Source organism: Schistocerca nitens, chromosome 6 (genome assembly GCF_023898315.1).
Source record: "Schistocerca nitens isolate TAMUIC-IGC-003100 chromosome 6, iqSchNite1.1, whole genome shotgun sequence".
NCBI lineage: Eukaryota > Metazoa > Arthropoda > Insecta > Orthoptera > Acrididae > Schistocerca > Schistocerca nitens.
Window position 1 is genome coordinate 357,281,038 of NC_064619.1, and position 23,548 is coordinate 357,304,585.

At 41.5% G+C, this 23,548-nt stretch overlaps 1 protein-coding gene across 1 annotated transcript in view; it reads left to right on the plus strand.

Annotated features, from left to right (window-relative positions):
- LOC126262488 (zinc finger protein 384-like) overlaps positions 1-23,548 on the plus strand; it is a 463,059-nt gene that overhangs the window by 386,236 nt on the left and 53,275 nt on the right. The window contains exons 2-3 of the mRNA XM_049959153.1: positions 2,518-2,714; positions 13,041-13,214. Of these exons, the coding sequence (XP_049815110.1) occupies positions 2,518-2,714; positions 13,041-13,214 (371 nt within the window). The remainder of the gene's footprint in view (positions 1-2,517; positions 2,715-13,040; positions 13,215-23,548) is intronic.

Genomic DNA, 23,548 nt, shown 5'->3' on the forward strand with positions numbered 1-23,548 from the left:
GTGGTAGAGCCTCTGCAATCCTACGTGTTCGCCGCTAGCGACGGGGACTAGGAGAAAAAACATGGGGGGGGGGGGCATTTGAACGGTAGTTACGATTTCTCCATGTTGGCAGTACCGTCTGACTTTCTGCTAAGGACAACGAATAGTGACTGCTTTGCTAACCGTCCAGTTTTAAGCGAGGCTCAGACTAAACACGAGACCTCAGGCATTAGAACTCATACAGAAGTTTATCGACACTTCACATGCACTGATTGCGAACGTGAAAGGGGAGAAATGAAGTACTAGAGCTGTAAAATGTCTTGCGAAGCATTGATGTAAATATAAGTGAAGGTGCAGATGATGTATATATTACTAATGGTGGAGTGAAATCTTCATAGGTCGCCCCGAAACAGCATCGTGTACTCGTGATAGTGGATGTAACAGTCATTTACATTTAATACTATCCCATTGTAAGATAGTAACTTTAAATTAGAACAGTTATTCAAATGTGACACATAATGCGTGCTTGCAGTAAATAGGAATAATGGCAGAATTGAACCTTATGTTCACCTTCTACCAAAATTAAATTATTCTGGCACATCCCGTGTTGCCGACGGTTTGATGCTAGTAAGTATAACAAGGAAGTGGTAGACATTGATTGGCCTCAGAAACATTGGAGGATCAAAATTACGTGTGTAATGAAGCTGGAACAATTGCTCTGCCCTCCGCCACATTTTGCTTCGAGAGTGATTTACGTTTCGTTGAGTATAAAGTATAGTGACAAAAAAATTAACATCACAACAGTTTTAACGTCTTTTAAAACAGTATCTGAAACATTAGCCTGTTACGTTTGTCTGTTGTAATACTACTGCAGTAAATTTATTGAAATAGTAGACATTTAGAATGATTCGCAAAGTGCTAATTGTCCGAGTTGTCAAGCTGTACTTTGTTAGCATTTTGGGAAGACGTATTAAACCACGTCCAAATGCACCAGTTACTATCCTGCAGTTGTCAAGTGGAGTACTGGAGCACACTTTCCGTAAGAACTTGTGACTAGCACTGGAGCACTTTACAGGGCACATTGCCGTCCATAATGGTCATAAATAGTATTAATAACCATTTTAAGCCTTTTGCAACATCCAGGGCAGTAACGTAATTCGCTGTGCCTTCGGTGTACTTATTGTATTTCAGTAAAACTGTCCTTTCTATTCGTTTCATTGCGTATTTGTGTCAGTTACCTTCTGTGCTATACTATTGCAGTTCTTTCTATGTATGGTCCAAGTTTCATGGAGCTCTGTTACTTGGCAGCGATACATCATGCGAAAGTTACTTTCGTTCTTACGTTTTGAGCAGCAATGTATAAAGAAAGGAGGAGGAGGAGATTAGTGTTTAACGTCCCGTCGACAACGAGGTCATTAGAGACGGAGCTCAAGCTCGGGTGAGGGAAGGATGGGGAAGGAAATCGGCCGTGCCCTTTCAAAGGAACCATCCCGGCATTTGCCTGAAGCGATTTAGGGAAATCACGGAAAACCTAAATCAGGATGGCCGGAGACGGGATTGAACCGTCGTCCTCCCGAATGCGAGTCCAGTGTGCGAACCACTGCGCCACCTCGCTCGGTTATAAAGAAAGACTGTGGGCTCGAATCCTGGAGGAACGGAGCTGAAATCACCGTTTGGTCATCTAGGTTCAGGTCTCCCACGGTCTCTCGAAATCGACTGAGTTGAATTCAGGAATGGCTCCCTTGGAAAGTACACGAGCGAATGTCTGCCCTACGGCCGGCCGTTGTGGCCGAGCGGCTCTAGGCGATTCAGACCGGAACCGCGCGACCGCTACGGTAGCAGGTTCAAATCCTGCATGGGGCATAGATGTGTATGATGTCCTTAGGTTAGTTAGGTTTAAGTAGTTCTAAATTCTAGGGGACTGATGACCTTAGATGTTAAGTACCACGGTACTCAGAGCCATTGTCTGCCCTATGTTTTTCCAAAGCGGGCTTCTCCTCAGTTTCCAGTAACTCCATCGTAGATGAGGCGTTAAATCACAAGTTTCGTAGCTTCCGACGTTTTATGCGTCCAGTTTTAACATCGAAGTATTAGCTTCAACATACCAAGTACTCTAAAACTGTCCCAGTATTTCAACGATCTTGTGTTGCTGACAGCTGTCACTTTGAACATAGCTACTACGTCAGTCTTTTCTATACCTTCCGTATTAAGGATTCGAAATATTGACCTAGTATGGATCTTCAGAGATCTGTTTGTAGCCTGCTTATTTATTTCTAGGAGTTCACAGTAGACCATTATTTAACTCTGCATTGCAGCATCCTCCTCTTCAGGGACATTCTTTAAGACGTCAAAGGCAACAAGCAGTAATGAAGCCTCTACTCGCTATAGATGCTGTACAGTGTGAGATTTTTTGAGGGTTAGTGTACACGATGAACCACGTACCGTTGTAAGAAAGCTTGCTTCACTTACAGGTATAGACCTAGATAAAGCTTAGAGGAAAAGTAAACGCGCAAAAAAATAAGGACAGCTGCTGCGCAGGGGCTGGCACGAGCTCGGTGGTGGTGCGGGCGCGCCATTGGCCGGGCGCTATGAGGCCTCCCACGATACAGCGCCGGGCGGCGGGGCTTTCCCCTTGCCTCCCGGCAGCCACTGGCAGTCACATGCAGGCCGCCACCGCCGAGCCACACGACCGGAGACGCGTCAGCGCGGCGTTGGGCTGCACCTCACAGATGGCGGTAAGTGAGCCGGCAGCCCCGCCACCCAGACGCGCGGGCGTTGGGCCGACATTACGAGCAGCTAGCTGCCCGCCCGCCTGCCTGCACCGGACTTAGAACCGCGTCTTCGCTGATGCTGCAGCTGCTGCTGCCGCTGCGAAGCGGTGGTCTCTGCGAGCTGCGCCTGATGGAACGTTGCTTACAGCTGCGAGTGCTTGTGACCATCACCTGTGTATTACTTAGGAATCTATTATGAAACAAGAAGTGCCGCGTAACAACGGCCGAATGCGGTGGAACACACGACTCGATTCGTCTATGTTCAAATCGAGAATTACTAGATGGAAGTCAGTCTCATTCAACGGATGTGGCCCTTCGGTTTACATGTTTTATTTTTGAAAGCCAATTTCAGGCACTATTACCCACCAAAAACGCACAATCGCAGTGAATGGTACATGCATATTTGCAGCAACATTCGTCGATCTAGAAGCCATTTCTCCTCTTCTCGATGTACAATCCATTTCTCCTCATGTTACAAATCTCACGATTCGTATTTTACGGAAGTGTACCAAACCATCCAATATTCTCTGAGAAACACCAAGACTGAGGGAGCGAAGACTACTCTCAGTGGACAGGTTATATACGTAGTGTCTGACATCACGATATTGTTCTTGTATGTGCTCAATATTTACTTCAAAACTCATTAGTAGTTACCTTTTGGCCCCACGTAACCTGAAGAGACAGACTGTACATCTACATCTTCATCTATACTCTGGAAACCACCATGAAGTGCTTGACAGAAGATGGTACGTCTCAGCCGCAAGAGATAAGCTGTACACCTACACCTACATATCTAAACTCTGCAAACCACCTTGAAGTACATAGCAGAGTGTACGTCATATTGCACCAGTTATTATGGTTTCTTCCCGATCCATTCAGTTAAGGAGAGCGGGAAGAATAATTGTTTGAATGCCTCACGACCCCTATGTGAACAATGCATGGGGGATTGTAGTATAATCCTAGTCATCATTTAAAGCCGGTTCTAGAAACTTAATAGTCGACTTTCTCGGTATCGTTTACGTCTGCCTTCAAGAGTCTACAAGTTCAGTCTCTTCAGTATCTGTTTGACTTTCCCACGGATCAAATAAATCTGTGAGCATTCGTGTTGCCCTTCCCTGTATACGTTCAACATCCCCTGTTATTTCTATTTGGTTCGGGTTCCACACATTTGAGCAATGTTCTAGGACCGGTCGCACTAGTGATTTGCAGACAAAATCTCTAAGACGTCTTTTTAAGGAACCAGTGGATGAGAAAAAATAAGTTTTGGTGCAACAAATGAAGCAATTGCGACTGAAGTCTGAGTTTATTCTATAAATGGTTCAAAACAATGAGCGTATTATCTGCAGGCATACCCTCTACTTCAGGAATCCATTACGTATAACTTAAAGAGCGAAATGCTTTTGTAAAGTACAGACACTCTTGAAGTGAACACAATCCACTTGAGTTAATGTTTTTTCTGTGATCACATTGTATGGTTTAACATTATTACTGCAAGTGGAGCACTACAGACAATTTTTTCTAAGTGATAAATACTCCAGATGCATGTAAATAAATTATAAAAGGCTGGTGATATCCACGGATGTGCAATTTTGTCATGGTGTACGTAATATTCTTTACAAGCAACGCAGTGAAATCTGCTCACACGAACACACAATGCGGACTTACGGCACTCTGAAACCTGTTGTGTGTCACGTTCACCTCGTTGCATTATTTGCGGAAGAAGAAGCACTCAGACGCAGGAGTGTGTCGAAAAGGTATCAAGTTGGACATATGGTCGTTGGTGTTCTCTGATGAATGTTTGTAGCCATAGGCGTAGCTAAGTACCAGAAGGAAACCTCCATCGCAAGCAATGCAGCACGACTCGTAGGTAACAAGATTCAATGTTATGTGAGGTCATACCGTATCATTTGTGATCGTGTTCACAAAATAAACATAGCTATTTTACAAATAAATCATCGATGCACTGTATTTCGTTTGTTATGACTGTATTCCTAAAATATATCTAAATTTGAAAAGCTGAATTCCGCCTGCGTTTTGGTGCTCCTGCAAGATTTTCGTTTTCTTAGCCCTGTTTTTTGAGATCCCAATCTGAATTTAGAATCAGCTTATTATATAGTATATGGATGATTATTCGACGCCAGTGACGAAATTACATTCACATTAATTACGATTTCATGCGAAAAGAAATGCGTCAGCAGAGTTGCATTCATTTGATGAGTCCATTTTGTAAGTGATGACTGATCCGTTTTTATACGTACAAACATAGAAAATAATAAATTGGAAACATTTATCATCGCAGTAACAATCTCTGTAATCGTCATCATCGTCTTATACATTTGGCTTCCCCATCTTTCCAAAGTTCTCTTTATCTCTCCATTGATCGACCTCTGTTTCATTTTCCTTTAGGCTTGTCGTTCAGGATTTTGTGGAGCAGTCTTCCAAGCTGATTCTATTCATTTCATGTTTTCATCTATCTCTCTATTCACTTATTTCTTCGTTAATGGCCTGTGTATTCATTACTAAAATTTTCAGTCTTAGTTACATCTCATCTTGTGCAGATCTTCACTCTCCACAACAAGCCCATATCTACTGCTTGTGTTTTCTTGATATTTTCTTTTTTATTGACCCAACTCTAGCTTCCATACGACAGCGATGATACCATCACAGTTTCACAAAATTTAATTTTTATTCCTTTTCTGCGGTTTCTAGATAGATGCACAGTTTATTTTTCCATATATTGATTGACATATTTGCAGCTTTTAATCTATGTCACTGTAATAATCAAAAATAACTCTCCCCGCAGCACACATATTTAAAGAGTGATAGAGAGTCTATCGTAGTTGATTTCTGTCTTCATCGATATTGGATATTAGTCTTGGGAGGTCCACTGTTACACCGACAGGAAACATGATTCAATGCAACACTCAACCTAACTGATCAAATGTATACAGAATTCCAATTGAGCACAAGCAACTTGCTATGCTGTGTACATTAGAGTAGTCTAGTGTGTACACTAGGCTAGTGCACATAGCATGGCAAGTTTCCTGCACTCATCGCTCGCCGTCCTTCTGACAGGCGATCTACGATGTGTTTATGTAATCGTCATGTCCCAGACTTTACCTTTACGTTACGCAAGACAGCTAGAGCTTTTCAATCATGACACTGACACAATTCTGTGAGGATTTGTTACGCCGATTATTGGCGGTGTAGCCTGACGATTTTCTTTCTAATGAAACTGGTCGTGACATAATAAACGTGTATCAATACAGCTGTGGTGGTTTCTTATTAATATTAAATGAACATAACTTTTCTTGATCAACCAGCTAAAATTTCTCACTGACTTCTGTGCTACTCATATCGAAAGTAACCAGTGCGGTAAAGCATTGTAGGTTTTCATCACAGATTTCTTCCTCCTTTTATCACTTCCTCATTCGTTTTCTCTTACATCATTTTCTTTTTCCTTTTCTCCTCCACTATTTAAGCACCTCTCTTTTTTCACTATAAGTGCATAATACAATAATTGCTGAATTTCATTTATTTTTGCTTCTCTGTGCTTCGATAATTCAACCCGTCTGTTTGGAATTTTACTGGATTCTTTCGCAGCAAAAATTCCTGTAAACATCAGCTACCATCGGTAATTTGTTAGATTTCAATATTTTCTTCGAACAGAGGGCGAGACATATTTGAACCACTTTTAGACCGAGAGCTCAGTACCAACTGCAACGCGTTTGGAGTCAAGTATTCTTTTTTCTAAACTTATAGCCAGATTATTATTGTCTTTTACTTTGGCGGGGAATTAAGCATCCAGAAAGTAACAGTAACAATAACAGTAACTGAATGATCACTGTACAGGCTGGTTGCCTCTGTTACACTCAGAATTACAATGGAGACTGTTTCAAATGTAAACGTCTCAAAGAATGAGAGAAATAGTCCGTAAGGATAGTAAACCAGCATCAGTCGAGATATTAGAGACAGTTCTGTAGTCTTAGTTCAAGACCATCTCTTGAAAATGTATTGACTCACTGCAATGATTCGCTTTGTGTACTGACATGATTAGTAGTTCTTTCATCTCAGCTAAGTATTATTTATTTTCTCTTTTCACGTATATTTACTTCACTCAGCACGACTCTATAATTCTGTCTTTCCTCTTCATCTTTCTTTTTAATTGCTATATCAAATATCTGGTTACAGGCTGATCTTTCACTATACTTTCATCACTCATATAAAGCGAGCAAAATGAAAACTATCGTTTTAATACAGTTGCAGTACTATACATCTAAAAGCATTCAATAGGTAATGTATTTTCTACTGCGTAACGACGTAATTGGTATTCATATTGAAAAAGACTGTTGTGAGCTTTTATGACCCTCAATACAAATTCTGAAACGGTTCAACCGTCCACTCTGCATCACCTTGCTCCCATGCTTTTAAATGATATATCTTTATTCTTAAACTCAAAGAATCCCAACTGTCATGTGGAACGTTTGGCAAATGAAACCTAAATGTACATCATGGAGATATGGGGATAACTCTCATAGAGGCACCCTTTAGGAAACAAGACACCGGTTGCTGATTTTGGTAAATGGTTTCGCGAACTACAGTATCTGGGGAGAGAATGTCTGCTATTCACTGAGATCAGCACTGACGCAAACACTTTTGCCTTCATTGGTTTCAGACTAATCTACACAAACTGCTGTGTATCTTAGCATTCAACATTGTAGTCCTCTAGATAATTCATTCGCCATTTAATGATCCTAATGTTGATTCGTTGAAACTGACCCCAGTTTTGAGCCTGAGATAAATCTTCGTAAATGCCGAACTATATACACTGAAATACATTGTAAGTTTAATGTTGCATTACGTTATACAAACAGTCTGCGGCATTGTTCGTAAAATGCGCTGATTTTTTATAGAATAATTTATGGTTCATTGATGATGGAGGAATATATTAACAAGCAAATGTAATGGATCATACATTGGCAAAAATTAACAAGTAAATAGAAGAATGTCAGAATAAAAGAAGTAGGGCTGTGAAGGAACATGAAGAAATTAAAAACTAAATTTACTTTCTAAGAACAATCTATAAATATGTGTCGCAGATATGTGAAAGTAATAAATTGGACGGCATTCTGAAGAAACCAACCATCTCATACATCCCAATAAATACGTTTAACTTCAAATTAAAAGAAAAAGAAATTACAATTGAACAAAGTCAAATGATAATTAACAAAAATTGTTTTGGGAGACACAAGTTTTGCCGAAATACGGATTTATAAGCTCATTTAATTATTAATATATCTCCTACTATTATGATTTTATTGTTTCCAGCAGAATGATTAGATCCAAAGAAAATTAGTTAAGACACCTAGAAACATATTTTGACGGCAGAATGAGATTTTCACTCTGCAGCGGAGTGTGCGCTGATATGAAACTTCCTGGCAGATTAAAACTGCCAGGAAGTTTCATATCAGCGCACACTCCGCTGCAGAGTGAAAATCTCATTCTGGATACATCCCCCAGGCTGTGGCTAAGCCATGTCTCCGCAGTATCCTTTCTTTCAGGAGTGCTAGTTCTGCAAAGTTCGCAGGAGAGCTTCTGTAAAGTTTGGAAGGTAGGAGACGAGGTACTGGCAGAAGTAAAGCTGTGAGTACCGGCCGTGAGTCGTGCTTCGGTAGCTCAGCTGGTAGAGCAGTTGCCCGCAAAAGGCAAAGGTCCCGAGTTCGAGACTCGGTCGAGCACACAGTTTTAATCTGCCAGGAAGTTTCATATTTTGATAGTCTTATTTCATGCATGCTTTTTTCAGATTTCGTTTTTGTTGAATTAGATAGTGTCAGGTTGGTGACTCATCATGCTTGGTAAAACTTGAATTAATTTTGCGTAAGTACCTTCATTTATAACATTTTGTTTATGCAAAAAATTCTATATTCCAAAGTATTTTGGATATTATATGAAACTACGCATCTATACCATCCGAGCCATCCCATAGAAACACTCCTCATCGCTTCTTACATGTGACACATAGTGTCGACGGACAACGTCGATTTGTTTCCGGTTGCAGACAAAATGATTTTTGAATCGAAATTTTATGTGCCCACTGACCAGAGCGGTCCAGAATTAGTCTAGTGCGATATTTATGTCATCAATATTTGTTAATAGGCACTGTAAAACATGAGGAATAACCAGTATTCCAGCAGCAACTGAGCAGCGCCGCTACATGGTGGCACTGTCAGCGCAGGCCAGGGTGGTGGTGTCGTTTATCGTTGGTGGAATTTTCGCTATCCTTGGTGTTTTACTGTCCCTGTAAACATATATCGATCAAATAAATATCGCACTAGACTAATTCGGGACAGTTATATCGAATTGGCACGTAAAAGTTTGCTTTAGGTGTCATTTTGTTCATATCAGGAAATTAACCTAGCTCTCCGTCAACACTGCGTCGCAGTCGCATGAAAGACGGATTGAGCAGTGTTTTGTTTGTGGTGACTCCAGCTACATATTGCACGAAAACCAAATTGCTAATGTCTGCTAAGAGAAAATTCGCCTGATGAAAAACAAAAGCCCATCTAAATTAGAGGCCATTATACATGGTACATCACACATTTAATCCTGAGTCCTTCATTGATAGTTACATGGTCTTCTACACAGAAAATAAAAGTGCAGGAACAATGTAATTCTTCTTCCCTTATTATAAGGGCAGCTAATAAATTATCTGATAGTACCAAATGATGGTCCTAGGTAAATTAAGGTCTTTAGTTCCAAGATTCAGTACGTGAAATTAAGTTATGTACGTCGTCACAAAGTACTTGACCATAAAACCATAATAAATTCAAACAGTGAACTCGCACACAGAAACAGGTTTCAGGAGTATAAACAGACTACGATCTGAGCATGTGAACTTGTAACTTTGCAGCCTGTATTTAATTATGGATGCTAAACCAACGTGCACAGAACACTCCTTTACACCTACAAATATTTAAAAATTAAGAAGCAACTTTATTCGGGTGGCTTCCGTCATGGTGAATACTTGAAGTACTCACTGTTGCTATTTTGTTTTCTGTTTAATTTCTTAGTAAATAAAGTAATTCTCTCTTTATTTTCTATTTCTCGCGGGAAAACACTGAAGGCAGTTTTCGAATGATGTTGTGAACTGCTCAGAAACATAGCAGTCTACTTCTGCTCCGGAAATGCAATGTATATCTGAATTTCCCTACTTTCCAAAACCATCATTTTCCTTTTTGTATTTCCATAAATACCATTTTCGGTAAGGTAGTGTATCAGTAAAACAATTTACCTTTTAATAAAAAGTTTAACATTTGCTGAAAAGTGCACTGTCTCTTTTGCGGACAGTTGTTCAATTACATCCAAAGACTGAGATGACAGAGGTTCTTAAAAATTGCAAAACTAACTTTCCTATAAGCTGGACGTGTTTTCTTCTTCATAATAGAGTCATATCCTCTGTTGTCTACCATGAAGACAAGACTGAAACAACGAAGTAATTTCATATGTAATGGATGACTGTTGAGCAGGAAAAAGACTTCATATAAGTGTAACAGCAGTCTGCAGGTCGATTTACCTTGTTTTACTTCATTAAGGGTTTTAAGTTGATAGATTTCTCCGTACATCCAGTCCAAGCATTATAAGTATTGCACTCTGTCACTTACCACTTCTTTCACCTCTGACAATGTTTCTTGGTGTTAAAAATGGTTCGAAATTCATATCAAAATGTAGCTCACCCTATGATTAGCAGAGGTCGTTGAAAGGCAACGGAATACCGTTTCCAACACGACCAGGCCTAGAAAGTACTGTGAAGTTTAAAATAATCTTCGGATTGATGTCTTATAAGGAGAATGTACAATTAGTTATTTACTATCTGTTGAGAATACACTAAACGAAGTGTTAGCTTAAAGTGTTTGTTCTTCGAAATTTATTTAATAATTTATTGCAGAACAGTATCCGAATAACTATAATTTTGATGTTTTGATTTACTGGTAGTAATCTACACTTCAGTTAGGCTCACTGGATACAAAAACATTGCATCTTGATTTCTGGGTACGTGGACATTATTTGGCTAAAATTCTTCCTCAATTAAATTTTGCACTTTACCGTCATAATGTTCACGAAACATGTAAGCTATCTATTGGGGATCTAGAACAACGTTTTTTTTAGACTTTATGATCTTCGTGATTGAAATCCCCTTATATACGATGGGAAAGGAAAACCTTCAAATCTGCCACAATGCCAGCCGCTGTGGCCGAGCGGTTCTAGGCGCTTCAGTCCGGAACTGCACTGCTGTGACGGTCACAGGTTCGAATTCTGCCTCGGGCATGGGTGTGTGATGTCCATAAGGTTTAAGTAGTTCTATGTCTAGGGGACTCATGACCTCCGATGTACTTAATTGCTGCCACGCGGGATTAGCCGAGCGATCTAGGCGCTGCAGTCATGGACTGTGTGGCTGGTCCCGGCGGATGTTCGAGTCCTCCTTCGGGCACGGGTGTGTGTGTTTGTCCTTAGGATAATTTAGGTTAAGTAGTGTGGAAGCTTAGGGACTGATGACCTTAGCAGTTAAGTCCCATAAGATTTCACACACATTTGAACATTTTTGAATTTAATTGCTGGCATTAACAAGTAAGGTTCTCTCCCATGGCACTTGGATTTCAGTACGATCTAAAACACAATTTGAACAGGATACATTAGTTCGACAAAATTCCTTAAAATAATTGAAAGGTTAAATAATAAATCCAAGAAAATATTACAAGGTGATAAAAACAATCGCTTAATGAATTGGATTTACCACAGAACTTATGAGCAGTTTAACAGTACTAAATACCCAATTTTAATTAAACACAAGGGTAACAACAAACGGCCTGACGGCTCACAGGAAAATAATTTGAATGCCACCAGATTTAAAGTATCAACAGCTTGTAGCGTAAACAAGTAACAGTAACGCAAAACATCGAGTAGTACCTGTAACGGCAAGCAGCCACCGTTACACGTGCGCAACAACTGCTAAACATTAAATGGACCAAACTCAAACAGACCAGTTGCGGTCAACAATACTTACAACGCGTGAAAAATGTTTTTGAGGTCGATAAAGTGAGAGTGACAGAGGCGGGCATATAGCACGAGCGATATCAATCACCGCTACATCAAGAAGTCGTTATTGCATTATTTGAGTTCAATGCAAAACGCCGCCATCCAGAAGTGCTCAGAATGGGCGTAACTGAAGACAGTTCAGATGAAGCACATTGAAGGGCGTGGTGGAAGCTTCGATGCAGCCACTAACGGTACGCTTGTAAACAATGTCTCCGTACAAACAGAGCAATCGACCCACACAACCGACGGGCCGACCACTGTCCGTGTTGCCCTCCGCCACGTACGCAGACTCTTTCCAACTTCACACAATCCGGCCTGTTTTATTGACTCTACACCAGCGATAATAGACAGGAAGCTCGGAGTAATTCGTGCCACCAAGCGAGGTGCCAGCAAATGAAGGGGGAAGAAAAGACGAAATGAAGCCTTCGCGGCTCAATGATAATAGTAGCGAATTGAGGAAGCAGGTAACAACCTCAATTATTTGTTGAACACATTCAAATCTCTCTCTTCGCCTACTTCTATTGCACTCCACAGCTCCTCAAGTGCCATGGAGGTTGTCATTTGATGCTAATACATCTTGGTATCAATATTTCCCTTCTTCTTGTCCCTGTTTAGCTTCCAAGATAGCAGAACTTCTTTATATCGTCTACTACGTTCTCCCCAACTGTGATTATCAGAAATCCCACTTCCGCTACTCCTAATTACTTTTGTTTCTCTTCGGGTTTCTCTCGACCCATAGTGTGTGCTCATTAGACTGTTCAGTCCATTCAACACATTCTGGATTTCTACCTCAGTTCCACTGTGGAGAGCATTGCGAATGCGTTACCTAGGTCGATATATTCCCTGAATGTCTTAAGTCTTTCTTCCATTACCAGGCGCAACGTCAGAACAGCTTCCCTTGTGCCTTTACCTTTCCTACAACCTAACTGTTCGTCAACTAACAGAACCTCAATTTCATTTTCCATTCTTTCGTATATTACTCTGTCATATACAGGAACAATATTCCGTGAACGATCATTCCTTTACATTACATCACTACTGCAAGTCCTTGTAGAATCAATCACAAAAAGAGTGCTTGCTTCCCATTGCCTAATGTTGGGGAGTAGTTACCCTTTCAGTGCACTTTAAAAAAACTTGTACGCTACTTCGTGTGGTGTATCAATATGTGATCGTTACGTGGCGACCAACTTTTGGCAGAAGGCGAATGACAACCTGCTGCTGGTGCGCTGGGACCAGCACGAGGCGCAGCTGCTGGAGCGGCTCTGCGGATACTTCACAGAGAACGCGTTCGTCGACGTGACGCTGTGGTGTCCGGACCGACGCTTCAAGGCCCACCGCGTCCTGCTGTCCGCATGCAGCGACTACCTGGAGGTGAGTTCAGCGACCGCCTCGGCGAATGGAATTAAAAGAAACGTCACCTGGTACCACAGCTTTCAGTCGAAAGCCTTCAGATTACTCTTCAGGTGGTCAGAATTTGCTTCGAAAATACATTATTGATTATTCAACGTGTGTTTAATGCTAGCTCTTTACTGTTTCAGAGATTATAAATTTGAGCATTGAGTGTACAACTGGAGAAATATGAGTGTCTCCCATATGTTCTATTAAATGAAGGGAAAACTGTAGCAAAATTCAGGGAAGGACATCTGATCAGAAGCCACAAGCTGTGTCAAAAGTGGTATCTAAGAGCAAGAGTGACCAAGGTTGAGTTGACGATGTGCAAACGTAGAACGTATGATTCACTATGTTGGATGTAGCAGAGCGAAATACTACAACAATGTATGAAAACAGGGAGGACGCCTTTTAAATCAGTAAGAAAAGTCGAGAAAAAATATTAAAAACAAAACAGTATCCACTCAGCCAGGTCTCAGAACCCTCCCACGTAACAGTATGGGAAATCTAGATGGGGTAAACGTCCGCTTCCAAAGTTGTCTACGCAAAGAACAAATAACGACGGTAATACATGGCAATAACGTGTGTCTCATCTCGTGAAATGAAATTATTAGAAAACTGGTAATTTTTACTTGCCATTAATCCAGTTATCTCACGTTTGCAGTTTCCACTGATCTGGAAGAATCTTAGATTTCGTACTAATAGTTCCCCTGAATATTTGGCTACATTTTATAACATACTGTTCCGTTTGAACAGATAATTGAGGTATAAAACTGAATGTTTATTAGAGAAATAGTAGATAAGAATATTAGTGACATAAACCCGTTATGTTACAGAGTCATTGCTCCTAATAGATTGGGTCTAAATTTATAAAGTTATTATGGCATCCAAAGTCCTACATCTGACCTGTTGCTTCAAAACTCGTATAAGCAAATATACCAAATAACATGAAGGAATCAGTCTACTTGTAATAAATGTAACAAAGAAACCGACAAAGAAGATCACGGTATTTGTCAGTACATGCAAGGATCTGTTGATAAGGAACGGTGCAGCTTGACGCAAAAGTGCCTTAGTGTTGAGCGACAAAATTGCCAATACATTGAAAATCATGTGTATGAAAGAGGAGGTATGTTTATCTCTCATTCAATGTTTTTTTCAAGCTCTTACACATAAATTCCATCACGAGAATCGTATAAATCAATGTTCTCCAAAAAGAACCATCACCCCTTTCCCATTAGAAGGAAACAATGAAGGGTTCTTACGGGGGGAGGTGACCAAACAGCGAGGTCATCGGTCCCATAGGATTAGTGAAGGACGAGGAAGGAACTCGGCCTTGCTTTTTCAAAGAAACCATTCTGCAGTGATGCAGGGAAATAACCGAAAACCTAAATCAGGATGATCGGACACGGGTTTGAACCAATAATGCAATACGGAAAGCATTTCATAACACTCCTATTGTCTGAATGAACGAAATAATCCATTGTGGAACCCATCTGCGAAGCACCGAGTAATTTTTCCACTTTTAGACCATGCCAACATTCGCTTTTTCCATCTATACCAGAATGAAAAATGCTCTTACTTTGGCACAAAAAAGCGAATATGTCCTTGGCAGAGTTAGGGATGTAAAAGAAGGTAACTAGTTTTTCGACTTACCTCTATGCTTGAAAGACATTAAAATCAAAATATCTTGACATATACCCATGTCACATAATACAATGTATCGTGTCAAGTAAAGTGATTCATGATGTCATGTCTTATAACATGGCACATGCCATAATGACATCCGAAACACCATTTGTCAGGTCGTGCAATATGAGCCAACATGTCATTAAAGTTTAGGATGCATGCATCTCCACTGTGGGATACTTCCTATTAAAGATACGCCCCCATTCTCGGGTACTTCCTATTGCAGATGCATCACACTCTCTAGAGGCACATAATTTGTGTCTATATGTTCTTGCACCCGTCACCACACAGGTAAAAATGGTTCAAATGGCTCTGAGCACCATGGGACTTAACATCTGAGGTCAGCAGTCCCCTACAACTTAGAACTACTTAAACCTAACCTAAGGACATCACCCACATCCATGCACGGGGCAGGATTCGAACCTGCGACCGTAGCGGTCACGCGGTTCCAGACTGAAGCGACTAGAACCGCTCGGCCACTAATTCATGAATTTGTCTTACAAAATGTGAACCGATTATTAGAAGTCTGAAACACAGAAGCGGCGCGCGAGTTTTTTGCACATAGAATCCGAGTGAAGTTAGCTTTTTGAAAGTGATTTTTATCTTTTACGTAATAATGTTTCTTTTTTTTTTTTTCGCTCATTCAATTCACATATGAACGAATCTTACATGCTACATTTTGCTCGGCTTTAAATCATTGTATCTCGATAACGGATGAAGATTACTGAATAAATAGAATCGTTTTGACTTTAAGCATTTTTCTTCCTTCGTGTGAAGTATGAACCGATCCGTAAAATTTTAAAGTATAGAAGTGTCGCGCTTTAAAAAAAACTCCCAGAAAAACGGATTTCCGCTCGCAAAATCCAAAAGAAGTAAGATTTTTTTCAACTGTTAAAACATACCGTGGTTCCGATACACCGGTGTACCTAATTTGAACCATCGGTCTCGCTCCAGTCAGAGCCATTTAAGAGTGACTGCTTTTGCCCATAAATTCCGAACAAGGATGATTGTTTTTGCACGTACAACCCGAACGGTGCACATACAAATGGCACCATTAGCTGAGAATTAATTTCATCCCAAACTAAAATCTTTTCCAATAGAAATTAATCGCACAATTTGCCTGGTTGCCAGCTCTGGTTCGTCTTTGAACTTTGCTTAATACAAATAACTACAGTGAGACAAATATTCAAATGGCTATACAAACGGCCGCTGGCCCGAGCTAAACCCAAAAACTTGTACCCCATGTTCGAAGCTGAAATATTAACTGAGCACCAAGCCCCCCACCAGCATCCCTTCCTTAACCGCTATTCTGCGAGCGGCCATTTCTGTTATATTTCTTACAGAGATTCCGAGGTGTAACGGTAAAACAAAACTGATTTGCTACGAGTGCTGACAGTGCCGTAGAAGATGCAAAGTCTATTACTCTTTTACAACAATTTTTTTTATTTTCATTCTTTTTTATTCGAAAACAATGTCCTCTGGTCACTGACAATGACTTTCATCCAAGCATCAGCTCATTATCCAAATCTCTCTGGCAGGCAAAGCAATCTCGAAAGACGCTTCCGAAACTCGGAATTGGTGGAATTAACTCCATGGTGCTACTCTTACTGGTAGTATTTAAGAAGTAAACTATCCCGCAGGACTCACGTACGTGATAAATCAGACTGCCGATTACTCGTCTCCACATCAGGCGGCAGCCAGTGTTTTGCTGAAGCGAAGCGCGACACTATGTAATTACAACAGGGCCCGCTCCCTCACCTCTCGGCTAGGACTCAATTGCTGACCAGCTACTGCACGGAAAGCCGCAGCTTCTTGAGCAACGATTGCGAAGGCAATACGTATCATGAAGCACACAAAATACGAGGGAGAGGAGATTTAAAGGCTGTACAGTAGAAATGACAGCTTTGTTTTGACCGAGACTTTCGTGTCATACATATATATGAAATATAGATTGGCACCTATCAAAAGACGCTTTACTTATGCGACAGTATTTTTACAGAATGCGTCAAGTCGTTGTCCGGATAGTGAGGAAAATGTTCCACAGGTAGTGGAGTGCGTAAAAACCTGCTTCACGTTCAAAAATTACGTAATGCAGTGCCTGTGATGTCCACACAGCTGCCTGCCACTGTCGCTTCCATAACAGTTTGTTATATAATATGTTCCGTGTTTATGATCTTGAGAGCATAAATACAGAAAATATCTGTTATATCATGTTTTCCATGTTTCTGATCTTGAGTGAGGAAACATGGAGTGTATGGAAAAAATGCTCGTCTTTTTTGATTTCCGACGTTCTTCTCAAACTATCAACTAATCTATTCAAAGAGAGTAGTAGACAAGATCCTTGATTAATTGTTTATGTATTAAATGATGTAATTAACAAGATATCGAAAATGAATGCAGCGCTATAATAATAAACTAGTGGGCATATGAGCCAAGCAGTCTCGTAGACGAGAGTGTGTCGTATTTTTCCCGTTACTTGACGGTTCAGATGGGTGTCATTTCCCGTAGGAGAAAGACCGTAAAGAACGGGTAAGATAGGTGGCTACGTTCGTACCTGTAAAGCCTTAAAGCGAGACTCAAGTCCTGTCTCAGCGAGGTTAACTAATAAGTTTGTGACGTCGGCCGACACTCGGTCCCTGGCTTTCATCCACGATCCTGCGCTGTTAACGGCACGATACTGACAACGACAGCAGTATTTCATACGGATAGTACTCCCACCACTTAAAACAGATGCCTCACAATATCATGCCGAGAATTACTCTCGATGTTGTAGCCAAAACTTAAGAGGAAGTAATGGTCGTGTTATTTTGATATAAGAAGGTGGGTCAGAAACCCGTGTCTACTGCGAGAACCTTAAAGGACGTTACATTATTTCAGTTCTGCAAGAGTATCTGGGTAAATGGCCACGGCCTTGCTGTTGGAAGCATCCCAGCATTCGCCAAAACAAAAAACCTGGATCCGGGTAATAAAAAGGAAATGTTTATACTGCTTCTCGAGAAAGTTTCGAATTTCCTGTACGTAAGAAATATCTACTGCGATTATTTCTGACATGAAGAGTAACCTTGAGAACCTGAATACAACGCAGCAGTTTATTAGAAGATATAAATCAAGTGTTATAAATAGAGTTCGAGTTTAAATTTCTTCACACATCCACGCATTACTAAACTTTTTCACGGTATAGCTGCGTAATTTATTAAGTATTTCTTGTAAATGAACGCTACTAAACATTGCTGGAGCAGAGTATCTGACGGAAATGTATTTTATATCATCTAACAGATAGAAGGCAATAACAAAACATTTCGATTACTACGCTGTACATCACGTCTGGCTATGAGAATTCATTATGTAAACAGATGTGTCAGCGTGATACTTGAAATCAAAGGTGGCCTGCATATGTTTCTAACGTATCTTCTTCGACGTGGTTTGTGTGCGAGGTCCATGACCGACGTGTTATCGACTATCCACACCCCAGAAATGTTCCTTGGGCGACATCTCAGGCGAACGAGTGGGCCAGCTGCTGTTATTCTGAAAAACGGAATGTTCAGTTACGTCAAATACTGTCGGTATCTTGGCCTCTAAATCCTCTCATTCTCAATGACCGCTGTTTAGACTGCCTCGTCGTATCCAGGTGCGCTTGAAAGCAGCAGTTTTTCCATACGTTGTTCAATAATGGACTACGGGAATCACGGTAGCGTGAGACACATTAAGTTATGTGCCCATCACTAAAGGATGTGATGACGCGAGACTGGTCCGAAAACACTACTTTTGGCTATTCAACGCGACGGCTTCGGCTTTCTCGTGTCAGTTGTACCCTGTGGCTCCCGGACAGTGGAAGTAATCGGAGTGGTATACGACGCAGCAATGCAGTCGGCGACAGGCGGCTTCGAACACGCACGTAGACGGCTTCTCAACCGCTGTAGTGAGCCAGCCTCTGGGGTTACATTGTGGGCCGGAGTGTATGGTTCATTACGGCTTCATACTGCGTTATCCTCCACCCTATGATCGCTGCGGATGCAACTGTTCCTTTTACCAGCTATACGCACACATGACTGACGTTGCCCCTACAGTGTTTAGACAAAAAATGGACACACCACGAGAAAGGTTTGCTTAAACATAAATTCAGATGCTAGCCGGGCCTGCAGATTGCGCTGTTGTATCTGCCCACAAATAGCACCTGTTCAATGTCCTCAATACGTTGCAAGTGCGGTCGTGGCCAGAACAGTGTTCTGTGTAGCTGCGAGCTGTGTGGATTCGAACGTGGGAAAATTGTTGGTGCTTGAATGGTGGATGGTTCCGTGGCCAAGGTAGCCTAAGTACTTGGTATTTCAAACACTGGATCAGTATTTATGCATTCCGAGACGATTGGAAGTTACTCGAAACGCCAACCGGTTTCCTACACCGTTTAAAGCATAGTAAAGTGTTGTGCTTACGGTGTTTCCCTAATTTTTCCACCCCTTATAGCTACAGAAATGTCACTAAGTGACAAATCTATTTCTTGAAGACCGTACATTCTGCCAATGCGAAGTCACCTAAAAACAATATTATAACCTTTGACGACAAAGATGAGTGATTGCGTTTTATTACTCATTTCCATTTAATTTTATTTCTCTTCAGTAACTGAGTTTGACGTTACCTTCTCGTTCAGCCATGAGGCGGCGCAGTCAGTCCTTCATGTTAGTTATACCTCCACAGTCCTTAGCAGTTACCTTACTTTTCAGTTCTACGCATTCTACAGGTCATTATTTCTGGGTGCTGCATTTTTCTCTTATCTGGGCATCTGTAAGTGAATGTATTCCAACGTGCTGGCTAACTGACATAATTTCGAGTGAATCGCTGCCCTCCATAACAATGACCAAGGAATTTATTATCTACTGAATTAAGCAAAGATCTCAATTAACTCTGCTTATTGCATATAAGTAGTGGTATACAAATGGTTTAACGATCATTGTCAACAATATATTAATGCGTTGCACACGTGAGACGGGATCTCAATAACACGTTTACAGTCGCGTGAGTCTCACTGCGAGTCCAGAAAGTTGGTGCGTGAAGATGGAAAGTACTGAAGAATGGTATGCGTTTGCACCTGCGGCCCGAGTTGAAAGCATACTATACCTTTAACTGCTGGCAAGTCTTCAGAATTAAGACTGACATTAGTGAATCTTGATAAAAATGACTCATTTTCCCTACAGTTAACCTCGCTGTTGCGGCTGTGTCTCGCCATACACATAATTTGCAAGTAGGGACTAAAGTGGGTGCACAGTTAGTCATCAGATCTGTAACAACATCTTGAGACTGCATCTAAGTTCAACTTGATCTGATGTGAACTGAAGTCAAATCTGTCAGAGAAGGCGCCTGTCCATCAAGACGCCTAAATCATAAGCCTGCTCGCAAAGTCTGACACAGGGGTGACTTTCTCCAGTGCGCTTTCGATAAGGAAGACGTGATTCTCTGTGTTTTTCTGGAATCATGTAATTTTGATTAGCTGAATGATAAATATAGCGAGTGGAGACTACTAAGAAATTGTCTTAAAACATTCTACTCTCCCTCCCTTACTCTTATTTCAGAGGGCTAACTAGTTACAAAATTAAAAGAAAGCTATGTCCTATTCTCTCCCCCTGTCTGTCAACCTTAATGTGCTGGCCAATAAGGGTGGTCCTCTATGAGCACAGTCGTGGTTTTACTGTCACTTCTAATCGGTGTAGGTTAATCAGTCATAGTTGTTTTTGCATTTCGTTAAACATTCAGGTTTTTTCGGGGGCCTGAACGCAGTGTCGATGTCCCACAGTCTTCGAGCTACTCTGTCCCCATTCCACTCTCTAAGGTATTATCTCAAAGGCATGTGAATTTCGGCGAATTCTGACTGCCAACCGTACCTTCCGCGGACCACACACAGCGCGCTAAAAACAATCTTTTTGATTTTTTTTATTTTTTTTAAATTCTCGCAACCTAGAGATACAATGTGCATATGTGCATTGTGACTTTTTGTGTGTCCAACGCCAAGTCAGATTTCCTCAGAGCACTGTCCAGTCCGACCGCCCGTGACGACCTTCGTACGCGTGTAAGTGGCCCAGCAGACCTTCTGTGTATTCTGTTGGGCAGTTTCTCCTGCCTGTTTATGACCCATGGCGCGTCTTCTCACCTACAGCCTTGTGGGGGATGCTTTCATAGAGGTGACTTACTTATGTCTGTGTGTAACTCAGAGTAGGAGTTTGTAATCTACATAGTTAAGTACTAGTAATCACTGGTGCTCACTTATTCGGACTTGATTTTTTTTATTTTTTTATTTCAGGTTTTACACCAGTAACAGGAGAGTTTGAGAAAAACGGTCGCGTAACAAGGTCGTTCACACAGGTATTCTCTAATGGCTCCACGACCGAGCAGTGGGTTTTCATCGTCAAGGAACTGGTCGAACGTTCCCACGGATATTTACAGAGACTTACTGACTACGTCAAAGATAGTGTCATGTATCTATTTCACTTTGAATGTAGTGCAGCATTCAATAAAAGCTATTTATCCCGCCATGATAATGAGTAATTTACTTTTTGTGTACCCTTGTACACCACTGGCTCATTTCTTACACATATATTTATTAATAATGATAAACAATTGTTGCCACTACGTATGCATATTGATATACATCGACGGAAAAAACAGCAAGAGCAAGAACGAATTGAGCGACATGAACGGAAATTGGTAGGAGTGTTTCTACATCAGGAAGATGACGTCTATTCACTTTTCGTGCTGGTAGCACCACTATGAGAATGAAAATCAGGTGTGCTTTAAGTACATGCAATACGATCGTGAGGGTTAGTTGCCTTCAAGACTGGACTTTGTGAGATGTTGGGCAAGAATGCGTATATGATTGGTGGCAGCGGCTGCCACGAGAATGTACGTTTGCAAAAATATCAGACTCCGGACTGCCACGTGGCCCTACCAAGAAGGACGACCATCGTGTTAGGTGTATGGCTGTGCCTCAGCGTACATCATTCCACTGATCCAAACTACCACCATTCGCGACTTCAGCGGTGTCAAGCTAGAGCTAATTGGAGGGCAGTGTGGTAGGCTGTCCTGTTTACTTATGAAATCTGGTTCCGCCTCGGTGCCAGTGATGGCCGTGTGTTATTAGACCAGTTGAGGGCTTGCAACGAACCTGTCTGCATGACAGATACACTAGAACTACACCTGGATTATAGTCTGGGGTGGGATTTCGTATGACAGCAAGAGCGCTCTAGGCACCTGTACAAAACAATGCATCCACATTACACAGGTTACTGGAGTACCAACAAGTCACATTTTCAATGACTTACCTCGTTCTTACTTTAATCTATGGTCTTGCAATGTTAATCAATTAAACATTATACCTAGAGAAATGAATTCCCAAAATTTCATTACTCAACATTAATTATTTTTCGGTGATGAGATTTTTGTCCGTCACTGTACATGAGAGAAGTAAATTAAGAAAAGCCCTACACCATTCTCAAATACTGTGACTCGGAGGCGACATAGATTGTACACAAAACTCCCTTGCTGCACATCTGAACGTTCATTAGGTAGAAATTCCTGTTCAGTGGAATACCCTGGCACTTCAAGCAAATTGTCTTCATCAGTCTGACGATTTACACGGGATTTACACGGCACGGAGCTGTCAGACGGCAAGATGATTCACACCGAAACAAACTGTTTTGATGTCTCCCACACGCTGAATGACGTAGGTGACAGCTGACGGTGGCCGGTGGTCGGTTGCAGCCACAGAGCATAGACCATAGAAGGATATAGAGCGGCCTTCGGCCGGCGCGGGATGTGCCAGGTAACCCCGCCTCCCTGGGCACCTACCGCGCTGAGGCCCTGCGCTGCCGTTCCCGCCTGGGTACCGTTAATTCCTTCCTTTATGCGAACAGGTATGCAGTCTAGAGCTTTTCGTTGTTCAGTCCAGTGTTGGTTCGGTGTAGAGTCGGAGTAGAGTTTGGACTCGCATTCGGGAGGACGACGGTTCAATCCCGTCTCCGGCCATCCTGATTTAGGTTTTCCGTGATTTCCCTAAATCGCTTCAGGCAAATGCCGGGATGGTTCCTTTGAAAGGGCACGGCCGATTTCCTTCTCCATCCTTCCCTCACCCGAGCTTGCGCTCCGTCTCTAATGACCTCGTTGTCGACGGGACGTTAAACACTAATCTCCTCTTCCTCCTCCTCGAAGACGAGTTGCTATTGTGTGAGATTTTGGTGTTGTGCGCGAAAATTTTCCTGCTTTTGAATGAGTATGTGTGTGGCGTACGGTTGTAATAACCGCAGAAGAAAAAAGAAAATATCGAGAGGAGAAGAATTTCTTTCCACCGCTTTCCTAACGATCCAGAACTGAAGGAGAAATGGATTCGAGCGATCAGAAGAGACAACTGGAAACCTTCAACTCACAGCCATATCTGCAGCTGTCATTTCAGCGAGGAAGGTTTCGAGAATTCTTCTCCTTTTCAAAGATATTTGAAAAAAGATGCAATTCCATCGATATTTAGTTCACATCCACCACATGTACAACCATCAACATCAGCTTCAAAGGTAAGAAGAGTTCTCAAACGTGTTACTTCGCCTATTCTATCGTCAGTGCCAGAAAAAGTACCAAAAACTGATTTAACGATA